The sequence below is a fragment of the Mastomys coucha genome, unplaced genomic scaffold (assembly GCF_008632895.1).
Source record: "Mastomys coucha isolate ucsf_1 unplaced genomic scaffold, UCSF_Mcou_1 pScaffold14, whole genome shotgun sequence".
NCBI lineage: Eukaryota > Metazoa > Chordata > Mammalia > Rodentia > Muridae > Mastomys > Mastomys coucha.
In genome coordinates this window covers 113,023,032-113,037,910 of record NW_022196896.1, presented here as the reverse complement: position 1 = coordinate 113,037,910, position 14,879 = coordinate 113,023,032, and the positions used below count along the sequence as shown (strand labels likewise).

The 14,879-nt window shown below is 47.1% G+C and overlaps 1 protein-coding gene across 2 annotated transcripts in view; it reads left to right on the top strand.

The window, feature by feature from the left end:
* Ngef (neuronal guanine nucleotide exchange factor) overlaps nt 1–14,879 on the top strand; it is a 64,908-nt gene that overhangs the window by 38,110 nt on the left and 11,919 nt on the right. For both annotated transcript variants that reach the window (XM_031368306.1, XM_031368305.1), the window contains 2 exons: nt 55–356; nt 13,778–13,938. In XM_031368306.1, coding sequence (XP_031224166.1) covers nt 55–356; nt 13,778–13,938 — 463 coding nt within the window. The remainder of the gene's footprint in view (nt 1–54; nt 357–13,777; nt 13,939–14,879) is intronic.

Here is a 14,879-nt window from a genome sequence, read left to right as displayed (position 1 = left end):
AGGACTTCCATCTGACATTCTACTCTTGTCTTTGTGGCAACCCTTTGATTTCAGGGCTCCTGTATCAAGAGTATAGAGACAAGTCGACTCTCCAAGAAATCGAAACCCGGAGGCAGCAGGATGCAGAAATACAAGGCAATTCGGATGGGTCTCAGGTTGGGGTAGATGCTGGAGAGGAGGAGGAGGAAGAGGAGGAGGAGGAGGAGCTGGCTACCCTCCCTGAGAGGAGAGCTCTGCCTCAGATCTGCCTGCTCAGCAACCCCCACTCCAGGTTCAACCTCTGGCAAGATCTTCCTGAGATCCAGAGCAGCGGTGTCCTGGACATTCTCCAACCTGAGGAGATCAAGCTGCAGGAGGTAATGCAGGTTCCCAGGCTGGAGGTGCAGGGAGTCTTAGGGACCCACTGAGGGGCTGGAGTTCTGGCTTGCCAGAGCAGTTCAGAGCTGAACCAAAGAACCTGTCTCTCTAACACAGATAGGGAAAGAAACATTTCACCGGTCACAGACCTCCCAGCCACTTTCTGGGCTGGCTCAATGCCCGCCCCCCAGGAGTGCTAGATGTTTTGTTAGAGGGGGTGACCACCTTTCTGTTATGGTGACATCTGAGCACAAAACTAGTGACTGTGAAATAACTCCAGTGTTCTCTAAGTGACAGTCAGTTGTGTTTCTTTCCACATTTGAGAGCCATGTGGATTCTCGGTTTGTGTGAAGGTCCAGGCTACTCTCCCTGAGGTCAAGGAGGTCGAGGCAGTGAGCAGTACAGTGGTTGGTTACAAGCAGGAAGAAATAATCAGTGGGAACGTACTAGTAACAAAAATATGTAGCAAGTATTGTTTGTTTTGTTTGTTGTTTGTTTGTGATGTGTGTGAGTACACTCTTCAGACACACCAGAAGAGGGCATCAGATCCCATTACAGATGGTTGTGAGCCACTATGCGGTTGCTGGGAATTGAACTCAGGACCTCTGGAAGAACAGTCTGTGCTCTTAACCGCAGAGCCCTCTCTCCAGCCTGCAAGTGTCTGTTTCTGTCGAGCAAGGCTCTTGATCTTGCGAGTCTCAGGAGCGTGTGGTAGAGAGGAGAGGATGGATGGTCAGTGGTAGAAAGCGTAGCCCATGGGCAGAGAGAGAGAAAGAGGATTTTTTTTTTTTTTTTTTTTTTGGTAACTTGCTCGTGCATGGACTTTATAGGTAAAAGCATCATGTTACAGTGCCACAAGGGCTAATGACCGGGACAAAGCCTAGCTCCTGTATGCATCATCCAATTCAATATAGGATCCTCTGCAGAGGAGGGGAGTCATTTGAGGGACCACCTAGGGTCCACCTGTGCATCCTGTCTGGCAGAATCAAACAGAGATATATTTAAATATTGACAAGCTCCTTAGCATGGGAGCACATTAAGACTTCGTCTGGATGGTTGTTGTCATGAAATGAAACCCATAGGTCAGTTCATGTATTTAAAGCTTTGAAACACAGTAAGAGCCTTTCCCAGCATAAACGGAGCTAAACACAGAGAAGTGTGTCCTTTATATACCACACAGGAAGGTGACAAATGGCAAAGAAGCAGAACTGGGCATAGGGCACATACCTGTCATCTTAGTACACCATGGCCAGAAGCAAGAAGATTTTAAGTTCAGAGTCATCCTCACCTACATAGACAGTTAGAGGCCAGTCAGTCTGCGCTACAAGATAACCTGCCTTAAAAACTAAAACAGAAACAAGAAGCAAATAATAATAATAATAATAATAATAATAATAATAATAATAATAATAGATAAATATGGTGGCTGAGCTCACACACACCCAGTTATAAAGGTGAATGAGCAATGGGGCACTCTCTAGGAGGTTCGAAAACCAAGCTGCCATGTTATCAGACATAGAAAATATTGTCAAAAGCCTTTGATGTGGGTTAAGGTACCACTTATTTCTAAATGTTTTTAAATTCTTTAAGCAGCCCACTAACACACTTTTGCTATTTTTTCAAAAGCAGACAATACAAACGCCTTCCTCAGGCCCCTCGCAGCTTTCAGCTGAATTTTTATGAAACCGCCTAGTCTGCCCGGCCTGGGAGCAAAGTGAGCCCTTCCCAGCTGGAAGGTGGCCTTCCAGGCTGCACATGGGAGGAAACCCTGTCTCAAAATGGTCCATTCCCTCAGCACCCACACCCGCTTGCTTTTTAAAAGCGTTAAAGGGATACAACTGCATTGCGGTTAGCAAATGGCTTAAATAAGGACAGAGGAGCACAAAGACCATAGTGGTCAGAATTGCTATCCAGGGGGGCTCTGTGGATACTGTGCAGGGGTGGCATGGGGCAGGGCAGGCTCCGGATAACTCAGTCATGTCTTCGGTATGTCCTCATACTCTTGCAAGACCACAGACACTTCGAAACAGTGAAAGTGTGTCTCACATCAGATCCCAACACAGGGCGTTCAAAAGGCAGTATGGGCTGAGTAGCCCCTGAATCTAAAATGCTCCCAAATCAGAAATGTTTGAGCACAGACGTGATGCCACTAGTGGACAATCCTACACCAGCAAACTCTTTCACATGTAAAACTGTTGGAAACATTTTATGTAAAGTTACTTCTAGGGGGCTGGAGACATGGCTCAGCAGTTAAGAGCGCTCTCTGACCTCCTGAAGAACTGGGGTTTAGCTCCCAGCACCCATAACAATCAGATCAAAATAGCTTACAACTCCAGCTCTGGGGGATCAACTCATTCTCTGTCCTCTGTGTGAGCATGCTCACATACACACACACACACATATGTGCATGCACACATCCTCACATACACACACACACACATACACACACACACACATACACATACACGCACATGCACATATATGCACATACACACATGCACACACACACACATGCATGGCAGATGCACACAAATTAATTAAATTTAAATTGCTTTTTAAGCTGTATACATAACATGCATATAAACATAAATGAGTTCCATAGTTAAACCAAGTCTCACTTCCAACGTTGCTCATCATTTCTATGCAAATATTCCCAAACCCAAAAATGAAAATCTGAAATCAGAATCTCTTCTAGTTCCAAGGGTTGAGGTAAAAATACTGGAATTTCACCCTGCTACCAACTGTGAGAGAGGCTGTGATCATACACATCTCTACTTCCAGTACCAAACCTTCACATGCTCTTTGATCCAATCAGAAACAGTGTGTGTTGTTTGGGTATCTTATTTTTGTCCCTCTTTCTTTTCATCTTCCTCCTCTTTCTTCCTCTTCTCCCTCACTTCCTTCCCTCCTCCTCCTTCTCTCCCTCCTCCTCCCCCTCCTCCTCCTCCTCCTCTCCCTCCTCCCCCTCTTCTCCTCTCCTCCTCCTCCTCCTCCTCCTTCTCCTCATTCTCCTCCTCTTCCTTCTTCTTCTTTTTCTTCTTCTTTTTCTCCAAGATATGATCTCATGTAGCCCAGGCTGGCTTCAAACTCACTAATTAGTAGAGAATGATCATGAACTTTTTTAAAATAGTAATTTTATTCTATTTATTTTTAATTACTTATGATATATGTATGTTTTGTGTGTGTGTGTGTGTGTGTGTGTGTTGTTCATGCATGCCTGGTGTCCATCAGATCCCGTGGAACTGTAGTTATGGGTGGTTATAAGCTGCCATTCAAGTGCTGGGAACCAAACCCAGGTCCTCTGCAAGAACTGTATGTGCTCTTAACTACTGAGCCATCTCTCCAGCTCCAACCTAGGATTTTGATCTTCCTGCCTCTACCTCCTGAGTACTGGAATTTTAGACATGTTTAGCCAGTATTGGGGATGCAACCCAAGACGCATGCTAGATGAAACATTCCACCCACTAAAGTACATGTTCAGTCCATGTAGTCGAACCTCATCACTTCCTTTTTCTGTTAAGTTTCCATGTTGATGTTTTGATTGAATAGCAGCTGTTATATTCTGAATATTATTTCTTCTGGCATTTGTAATGTTTTCCCCACAGTATAGCCAAGGGGACACGACAGTGATACTCACACCTGTGCTGGCATCCACCTGCCTGAGTGTTGATTTTTTTTTGCTCTACTTCTTGGCTGTGTGACATTGGCTTATCCATAAAATGCAAGTATCTGGATCCACTTGCCGTCACTGTAGCAGTACAGAGACTGGGCCATTTATAAAGAAAAGATAACATGTTCAGCTTGAGCTTCAGAAGCTAGGAGGCTCAGGTGAGGGAGCCACATCGGATGGGGGCCTCTTGCTGCTTCAGCTCACAGTGGGAGGCTGGAGCAATTGGGAATGTACCAAGAGAGAAAGAGGTGCGGAGCCACACACACACCCCCAAAGGAAAGGTATCACCTGCTCACGAGGCGCCTTCTCTGCAGCCCAAGCACTAAACCAAAAGCCAGGCCTCATGTGGGCTTTAGGGGAGCAGCAACCAGAGCAGGGCTCCTGGATCCTGCCACCATCGCTCTGTGCAGATCATGAGAATTTCCAAGGTCAAGACCAAGCAGGTAACCCTCCATAGTCTTCCCCTTCTGCTACAACTGTCTTCCTTAATGGAAATCCTTTGTTCATTTTCTTTGAAGTCCTTCCAGCCTGTTTACGAGCTCCTCCCTAGTCTTTGGCCTGGTGTCTTAGGCAAGGAGAAAGAGAGGCGCTCAGCAGGCAGAGCCATGATGAATAGGGCCCTAAGGTCCAGTAGGTTGCCACACGCTGTGCTGTTCTGTGGAGAAACACAGAGTAGGGACACAGGGAGCCTGACGAGGGATCATAGGATAGTCTGTGCGAAATGATCACCAGACTCCAAGGGCTTGTGCAATGAAAGAGAACGTAAGCCACCTCATTAGAAATCTTTAGAGCACGGTGCTTGTGCTTGTGATCCTAGCACTCAAAAGGCTGAGGCAGGAGGATTGCTGGGAACTCATATAGCTTTCACTGTTTTACATAGTTTCAAATTAATATATATACACACATATATATTATTGTGTGTATGTGCATACTTGATGCATGTGTATGTGCGTGTGTGCGCGCTTGTGTGTGTGTGTGTGTGTGTGTGTGTGTGTGTGTGTATGTGTGAAACTGAGTGTAGATTGAGGTCAAAGGACAACTTTGTGGACTTGATTCTCTCCTTTCACCTTAATATGGGATCCAGGGAGCAAACAAAAGTTATCCAGCTTTATACAGCAAGCACTCTTACCCACCGGCTCAGCTACCCTAACTGAGACTCCTGTTTCTGTAGAACCACACTGCTCTAACGAGAACCAGTGTTTATTTTCCAGTGACCATTTTAAAAAAGGGCTCTACAGTTAAAAGCACAGGCTTCCCATTCCAGAGGACCTGGGTTTGATTCCTGGCACCCTGCATGGCAATGCACAACCATCAGTAACCCCAGTTCCAGGGGATCTAATACCGGCCTCTGGTCTCCAAGTATCAGGCATGCATGTAGAGCACAGATATACATACAATCAAAATATCTATATCTATCTATCTATATCTATCTATCTATATCTTTATCTATCTATCTATATCTTTATCTCTATCTATCTATCTATCTATCTATCTATCATCTATCTATAAAATAAGCTTCCACTTTAAAAAAGAAAGTATTGGACTTACACTAGCTGTGATATCTCACTACATCTCTATTATAGTGAGACAAAAGAATTAAATGTAAATACCATAAAAACTTTAGATTGAGCCACGAGTGCCAGCACATATCTGTAAATCTGTAATGCCAACATTTAGGGGACTGGAGCATCTCCAGTTCAAGGCCAGCCATGGGTACACAGCCTGGGCTAGCATGGGCTGTATACCATCAGTCTATGTCAATGACAGTTGTGAAGATGGATGCTATGCTAAGAGTCCTATGAGCTCGTGGTGCCTGAGCTGCATTTGGGACCTACTCCCAATGCACTGTGCTCTAATATTAAATGACAGAGGGCTGGGTTGGTGGTTCACTGAGGTAGCATACTTGCCCCTCAGTTGTGAGACCTGAGTTCAGGTACCCAGAACCAATGTCAAAGGCCAGGCATGCTCATCTGACCTTAATACCAGTAACAGTGAGATGGGAGGCAGAGACAGGTGGATCCTAATGACAGGCTAGCCTAATGGAGTTGTAGGCCACTGAGAGACCCTGTCTTAATCAAAAGGATGGATGTAAGATGACCAAACACAAAAATGGCTTGTGTTGGTGAACTCAGGTTCGATCAACAATGATGATGAGCCATTCAGAGGGGAAAAAACATGCCCAAAGCTGTTCATATAGAAGAACAAGAGGCTGCAGAGGTGGCTCAGTGGTTAGGAGCATGCCTTCCCCATGCAGAGGACCCATATCAGATGGACCACAACTGCCTGTGACTATGTTCCAGGGGCATCTGATGCCTCTGGCTTCTGTAGGTACCTGCATACATGTGCACACACAGAGAGACACAAATACAGACATACACACACATACACACACACTTTAAAAAAAAAAACACTCTGAATGCTCACTAAGTAAATGAAAGAAGTGAAGTCAAATTCACTAAAAATCAAAGAATCCAAGGCCCAAGCCAGACCTCACCGAGGCCCAAGCCAGACTGCACCAAGGTGCGGTCCTCTGTGCATCCAAATGGCAGAGGGTGGCCTTGAATTTCTTTTCCTTCTACCTCCACTTCTTCTTCTTCTTTTTTTTTAATGTTTATATATTTGTTTGTTTGTTTTTATTTATATGCATACACTGTCGCTGTCTTCAGATACACCAGAAGAAGGCATCGGATCCCATTACAGATGGTTGTGAGCCACCATGTGTTTGCTGGGAATTGAACTCAGGACCTCTGGAAGAGCAGTCAGTGCTCTTAACCACTGAGCCATCTTTCCAGCCCCCTGGCTCCACTTCTTAAATGCTAGGATTACAGGCTTATACCGCCGCAGCCAGGTCACAGAGTGCTGGGGTTAAACCCAGGGCTTCCTGCATGCCAGGCAATCCCTCTGCCAATTGGGCTACATCCTCAGCTCCTGCCATATACGCGCACCTAAAACCTAGTTTGGGAGAGTATGTAGGTGGACATTGTCCAACACAGTCAATAAGAGCATGACAATATTTGTACCAAGCTCCAAGAAAGAATATATTTGCATAGTTCCCTGTCTTTATCAATCTGGAACTTTCTATTATAAAATAACCAGAGCTACAGACATTTAAAAATGTATTGTTTTCAACAGCCAGGGTGCTGCTCAGTGGGAGAGCATTTGCAGAGTATGGGCAAAGGCCATGGGTCCTATCCTTAACTCTGCAGAAGGAAGGGAGAGGGAGGGAGGGAGGGAGGAAGGGAAGGAGGGAAGGAAGAAGGAAGAAAGGAAGGAAGGAAGGAGGAAGGAAGGAAGGAAAGAAGTGAGATGAAACAAAATTGTGTACTTCCCTCCACTTCAAGCAGAGGCTTCCTGTGGGAAGCAAGTGTTACTGTGGGGAATTTCTCCATTGAATTTCCTTTGCTAGCTTGCCCAGAACCCTTGGTTTTTGAGCCACTGTTTAAGGACAAGGCAGTTTGGGACGAAAAAAGAGAACTGATTCAAATTAAAAGGCTGGGAAGAAGGTGTGTATAAAAGGTGTCAGGAGGCAGTGTCTCTGGGCTGCTATGAGGTTCAGCTGAGTCTGTCCATACTCCCGCTCTTTGCTTCTTCCTCTGTCTGTCAGATGCTGGCGAGAGCCTCAGTTTGCTTCTTCTGGTGCTCTGGGCTCTCTCATGCTTCAAAGCCCCCTCCCCACCTTGGGGCTTCTTGTCTACAGCGTGGTGAGCCTCTCAATGATATCACTGAAATGACATGGCCTTTCCCTCCTTCCCCCCCCCCCTGTCTTTCTTCTCCCAGTACCTTCAAGAGACTTAGATTTACTGCCCTAGGGTTTTGCTTTTAAAGTCAAAACTGTTCTTGAACTTCAAAAGAAAAAGAAACAAAATGTGTAGGGTGCTTTTCTAGAGGGGAGGGGAGGGGGCTTTTCTAGAAGGTGGTGGATAGGAATGGAAGGAGGCCACAGATCAGGGAGGCGGGATGTCCAGGGAGGTGGGGCTCTCCACCTAGCAAAGCCTCAGCCTGCCTGACAGTGCACGCCTACCCCCTAGCATGGAGAGGAACAAAGAAGCCAGAGATGCCTGGAATGGCTGCTGCTTTGGCTGTGGTGGCCTGTGTGTCTGTTCAGGCCCTTGTCTCTGCAGAGGGGCTTCTCTGATATAAAGGGGCAGGCCAGGTAGAACTAGGAAGGTGAGCAGGGCGTGGTGTTTTGAGCATCTCCAGGCAAGCAGAGACACACAGACACACAAGTGGAGTGGCCTTGAAGGCTGGCAGTGGGATTAGCAGCAAGGCCCAACAGGCCCGGACAAGAATGAGCCTTGTCCTTCTGAGGAAGGAGGGGGAGGGACTTTACAGTCAGCCACAGACTTGCATCTGCTCAGGCCTGGAAATAAGACTTGTATCCCATTGTTTTTGCTTCTCTTCTCATACCTTAGAGCAGGCTGTGTGGAGAGACCCTGTCTCAAAATTAAATGAACTAAAGTTTAATTTGGATCAGTGCAGAAAATATATACTTCATATGCTGGGGAGGGCAAGATGTTGGGGGAGTATGGTAGCTGGCCACAGTGTGTTAACAGTCAGGAAGCAAAGAAAGGTAAATGCTAGGGTTTCAGATTGTTTTCTCCCTTTTATTCAGCCCAGGACTTGAACCCATGGAGTAACGCCACCCACATTAGGGTAGATCATCCGATTTCAATCAACCCAAGCTAGGAGTTTCATCACAGACCTGCCCAGAGGCTGGTCTCCTAGGCGATTCTAGATCCTCTCAAATTGATGATACTAACCATCACACCTGGCTTCTGGCCCCCATCCTGCCCCCTCTCCCAGAGGCAAGTCTGTTCTGAACGTGTCTCTGGTGTCCAGAGGGGTGGCACCAACTCAGAGTCCCCCTTTCACTGCAGGACAAAGCTATGTTAAACATAGAAAAGTTTATAAATTTATGCTGGGGTTGGAGGCCTGGAGCCCTCTACAGAAGATACAAGGCAGGGCTAGTTCTCACAGCCTGGTTTGTGTGTGCATGTGTGTGTGTGCATGTGCATGTGTGCATGCGTGCATGTATGTGTGTGTGTGTGTGTGTGTGTGTGTGTGTGTGTGTGTGTGTGTGCTTCTTGAATACATGAACAGGAACCTTCAGTAGGGGCCCATGACATTCTCTCACCATCACCTTGTCTTCCTCTTGTCCTGTGTGCCCAGTGTTGCTCTGAGTGGGCGCTGGCATTCTTGGGAATAGACTTCTTCTCTTTTGTCTCTTGGCCCCTACTTCACCTCCTGAGACAGATGTATCCTGCCTTTCTGGCCAAAGGCCACATTGCCTTTCTACTCTTAGGTAAAGCAGTGCCCAGATAGGCAGTCATGCCCAGGCTGTCTGTCTGATGCTCTGTGGCAGGCTGGGTCCCAAGACTGTGCTTTCTACATAAACCTTATTTCTCACAACCACCCAACATGCCCAAGCTGCCATTTTTATTTAGTAAGATTAAGCTGTTATCCCTGGGGTTGGGGTTCTGACACCCTAGGCCAATAACTGTTGACACCCTAGCTATTCAAAGCAAGCAGACATGTCAGTCTTCACCAGTGGTAGAGCTGCCTAGGCTGGCCATCTAGGAAACAACAAGTGTTACCCAGCTCTCAGACTGCACAAAGGATCCAGGCAGGGCAGCCTGTGATGCTCATGGTCCTTGGCAGCTAAGAAATGGGAGAGTTGAGATCTAAGAGCACCATTGAGGAACCAAGCTGTGATTCATAAAATGTGGGTCAGTCTAATTGGGTGTTCTCTGAGGATACCATCCAGCAGCCCAGCTCACAAAGCAGCTACCAGGGAGGGAAGCTACGATGGTGCTCAGCCCGGCTAATTCATAAACTGTAGCAACAGCTGCAGAAATGTCTGTCAGTCAGTCAGTTTCTTTCTTCCTTTCTTCCTTCCTTTCTTTCTTTCCTTCCTTCCTTCCTTCTTTCCTTCCTTCTTTCCTTCCTTCCTTCCTTTTTTCTTTCTTTCTTCCTGTCTATCTATCTTTCTATCAACACACACACACATACACACACCATACCTAACCATCAAAAACATCCATAGCTATACTTACTAATACACAATCACACATTCGTACTCACTCTTGGCTACTCACTCATACACACATTCTCACACATTCACATGAATGCACTACCAAACACACACACACACACACACACACACACACCTTTTCATCAGTGTGATGAGATAGTTGAAAAGAGTCCAGTACACACCTTTAATCCCAGCGCTTGGGAGGAAGAGGCAGTCAGATATTTGTGAGTTCAAGGCCAGCCTGGTCTTCTTAGCAAGCCCCCAGGATTGCCTGGACTACATAGAGAGACCCTGTCCCAAAGAAGGAAGAGGGAGCATACATTTTGGCTCATAGTCTCAGAGGTTCTGGCCCATTGTCAACTAGCTCCATTGCTGTGGGTTAGAGGTCAGGCTGAATCCCACGGCAGAAAGTGTGTCTTGGATCAAAGCAGCTTACTTCAGACCAAACAGAAAGTAGGGAGAGACAGGAAGAGGTTAGGACAAGGAGTGAGCACCCCCAGGGACCTACTTCCTATAGCCAAGTTTCTACTATCTCCCAAAATAGCAGTTGAGGACCAAGCTTCCAACATGTGAGCCTGGGGTGTGTGTGGATATCTTCCGTCTATATCACATCTGCATACTCGGAAACACACATGCTGACACACCTCACTACCTCAGGTTGCCAGAGAGATGTCAATCAGTTGGCTCCTCTGAGGTTTAGCTGCAAAGTCACATGCTGTGATCACTTACAGGGCTTGGTGCTCCACCAGATGTAGCAGGTGTCCAGGGAATATGTATGTGGTCCAGATAGCTCAATGGATGCCTAAGAGAGGAGCACTCAGGGCCTGGCTCCCTCATTTCTTATTTCTTTTAAGGTTTTGTTTGTACCACGATCAAACTGAGAGCCTTCCACACGGCAGGCAAAAATCTCCACAACTGAGCTACATCCCCCGAGCCCTCGTCTCTCCTGTAGAGCCATGGAAAAGGCTCGAGTGGCTGAGTCAAAAGCAATATTGATAAGGAAAAGACAGCTACACTGATGTGGCAAGCTAAATAAAGACAAACATCCTGGCCAAGGAAAATTCATAGATGACTAACCACCTATAAATGGAGAAGGGGGGTGGGAGGTTAGTGAATGGGCTCAGCCAGCACGGGCTGTATGATTCAGGACAAAGCCTGCTGCTGTCAACCACAGCAGAGCCAGTCCCAGCTGTCCCCAAACCCGGGTCCTCATAGTCATTGGGACAAAAGCTGTCATCAGCAGGGTGAGGCAGGTACTTGCAAGTATAGTGCCAGGTGTCCTGACAGTGCCTCGTGCTCTGCAGAGCCACGCCATCTGATAGGACAGTCCTCTCATGTTGCTGTGTGAGGATGGTGGATCCTTCTGTCTGTGAGAGAGTTGTCTGTAGTCAGCTGGGCTAGTTGCATGTGCGCTGAGCTTGGCTGCCCAGTTCTCTTGGCATTCTTTTGAGAAATTAAACTTAATAGCCAGAAGGTGAGTTGATAACAACATTTGTAGCAGAGAAGCTTCCAGAAAATATTATGCCCAGTGTGACCTCCTTGTTTGTGATGGACACAGGCAGCTATGCAAACCAAAGATGAATTCCCAGTCATCATCGGGTCCCAGGTTCATGGCATCTTAACCTTGATTGGCACTGACTCAAGTCAAGTGCAGACCAAATACCTGGGGTCTGGGGGTGGCTGTGACATCTCTGTGGACTTTCTTATAGTTGCTACAAGGCATCTTCAACTTAAAAATGCATTCTGTCTCTCAAAGGGCCTCACCAGGCTCACTGGCTGGCCATGCTTCACGGGGAGGAAGTGACTGGAACCATCTGGTTAATCCTGTTTTGCTGTGGCAGACGGAGTCATAACAGCTGGGCTCTCAAATCAAGGTCACATGACTTGAGAGCATTGCTCATGTGACTTTGATGAAACAGGAGCGTCTATGCATCCCTTCTGGGGGACCCTGAGGATTGAATGAAACGGCATGAGAAACCTGTTGCCCACCTCCACCACCATCACCCAGGCACGTGTGTTCTGGGAACAAACACCAGACTTCCCCCCCTCCTCCTCTGCCCTCCTCTCCCCTCCCCTGCCCTCCCCTTTCCCCTCCCTCCATAATTCCTGGAGCTGGAACCTCCACTACGTGACCCCTGCTCATTGCTATTGCCTGTCCTCAGTCTGGTGTCCTAGCTACACAGAATGATAGAAATTTACCCCCCAACACACACTCCCAAGGTGTAGACCAGAAGAAATGGAGATGTTAGCTTGAAATGGAGATGTTAGCAGGCTACACTCCCACCTGAGTTCCAAGAAAGGATCATTCCTTTGTCTTCCAGTCTCCGGCTACTCCTGGTCCCCACCTCCATCCTCTGCATACCTGTATCTCCCCTCCTTTCCTTTATGGAGATGTCTAAAGCCATTTAATTAATTTTCATTGCCAACTGACACAATCTAGACTCATCTGGACTGTGTAGATCAGGTTGGCCTGTTGGTATGTCTGTGGGGAATTGTTCTATTGTCTATTGACACAGGAAGACCCAGACTAAAAGTTAATAGTACTGTTTTCTGAGCTTGAGTGAGTCCTGGACTGTGTAAACGAGGAGAAATCGGGCTGAGTAAGGGAACGTGATTCATTCTCTGCACTTAACTGTGGGTGTGACTACCTGCTTCCGCTTCCTCTCTTGACTTCTTTGAAATGTCAGGCTGTGGCCTGGAAGTGTGAGCAGAATAAACCTTTCTTAAGTTTAAGATATTTTATCACAGCAACAGAAGCAAAACTCAACACCTCAAACTAGGGATAGGACCCACACCCTGAAACTGGAACATTCTTATAGTCTCACCTCAAGATTTTCAATTCAAGCACAGTTGCTGAGACCCAGTTTCACTCAAGGGCACAGTTGCCGGTCCTGGAAACCAGGGAGTGAGCTTCCTTTTGGAGGGGTCAATAGTTCAACCTGCCACACTGTCCCTTCAGTCATCTATACCAGCCCTGGGTCAAGAGACAGTGGAGAGTGACAGACAGACAGTGGGCATGGCTCCCACTGGTTTTGAGGTAGCTTATTCAAGCACTAAAGGCAAGCTAGCCAAGCTGTGGGTTCATGTCATTGGTAAGTCAATGTTGATACAGGAGAGAGGTACTCCTGAAGGCTGAAGTAAAATTTGGTGTTTCTTTTTCTATTTTTTTTCCAAAATGAAAAGTGTTCTTTTTTTTTTTTAAATTACATTATAAAATCAGATGTTAAAAGAAATAATACGGGCTTACTTAGGACTTTTTTTTTTCAAGTAATTCAAAAGCTCAAAAGAAAAAAGTAAATGTCACCCGAACTCCACCCTTCCTGATTGGCATCTTGATCTATTTCCTGTAAAATAGGGGGTAGGGTGGGGAGAGGGAGGCAGGGTCCTGCCCCCTATTGATTGCTCTGCCCATCTCTACACCAATAAACTCAGGCCAGAGTCATCTTTGTCACCGTCTGGCTCTGTCATAAGGCCTGCCTCTCATACTGTTTCTCCTTCTATAGTTTGAACCCTAGCTCGTCATCCGGTATTCAGGTGGCAGTATTCAGGTGGCAGGCTGTGACAGTGTACTTGCCGAGAATGAAGGGCTTTCTCCTTCGCACCAGGGCAAGTTGGCTTCTGTCACACAGCTGCCGCCACAGGCTTCAGGATGTCTGCCTCTAAGGACATCCTTAGCTCTTCTTAGCAGTGACGCCAGGGTCTCCTCTGTGTCTCTGCAGGCCATGTTTGAGTTGGTCACCTCCGAGGCCTCCTACTACAAGAGCCTGAACCTGCTGGTGTCGCACTTCATGGAGAACGAACGGCTGAAGAAGATCCTGCACCCGTCTGAGGCCCACATCCTCTTTTCCAACGTCCTGGATGTCATGGCTGTCAGTGAGCGGTGAGCACTGGCTTCTTCCCTGCCAGCATGTGGCTGAAACTAGGGCCCATGCTCACCAACTGGGTTTCTCTACCTTTGAATGTTCTGGATTTTTACATAAAGAAATAGGGAGGGTCAAGCCGTTAACCTAGGCTCTGGAGACGGTGATGTGGGAAGAAGGCTTGTCTTGCAAGCATGAGGACTTGAGTGTGACCCCAGAATCCACACGAAAGCTGGAGGCTGTGGTATTCGCTTGTCATTCCAGTGCTAGGGATGGGGAGGTAGGAGAATCCTTGGTGCTGGCTGGCGAGCTAGACAGTCTAGCCTAATTGGTGAGTTCCAGACTAGTGAAAGATTGTCTCAAAAGAAACTAGGGGGATGGCTCCCGAGGAATGACACCTGAAGTTGACCTTTGACCTCTGATCCACACACACACACCTGTGTGTGCGCACAAATACAAGTGTGTGTACACATAGATGTAAACCAAAAGGCCCATTGTCTTCTCCAGCAGGTTGGCCAGTTAGTGCCCCTGGGTCTCTTCCCATTCGCCTCTGAGGCCTGTGCATCCTTATGGTGCTGTAAGTTGAAGGACTCTCCTAACCCATTAGAGTGATGTTGAATTGAATCCTATGCAAACTGTCTGGGTCTCATGACAATGTCTGTCTGCTCACCCAGAAATGCCAAAGCCTCAGTTCCCTGTAGGCCAGGGCCAGTGGAGCCCTGATTGCTGCTTTCTTCTCCTCTCCCACGAGGCATCCAGCAATCCAGGAAAGGATGTGGGATCTGTGTTTCCCGAGGTTGGACTTGGGTAAAGGAGGAAATGAGCTCCTGTGGAAGAGTAGGGGGAAGAGTAGTAGTAGGAGGAGGACAAGGAAGAGGAGGAGGAAGAGGAGGAAGAGGAGGAGGACAAGGAAGAAGAGGAGGAAGAAGAGGAGTAGAGAAATTAGGATAAAGCGTTTCCC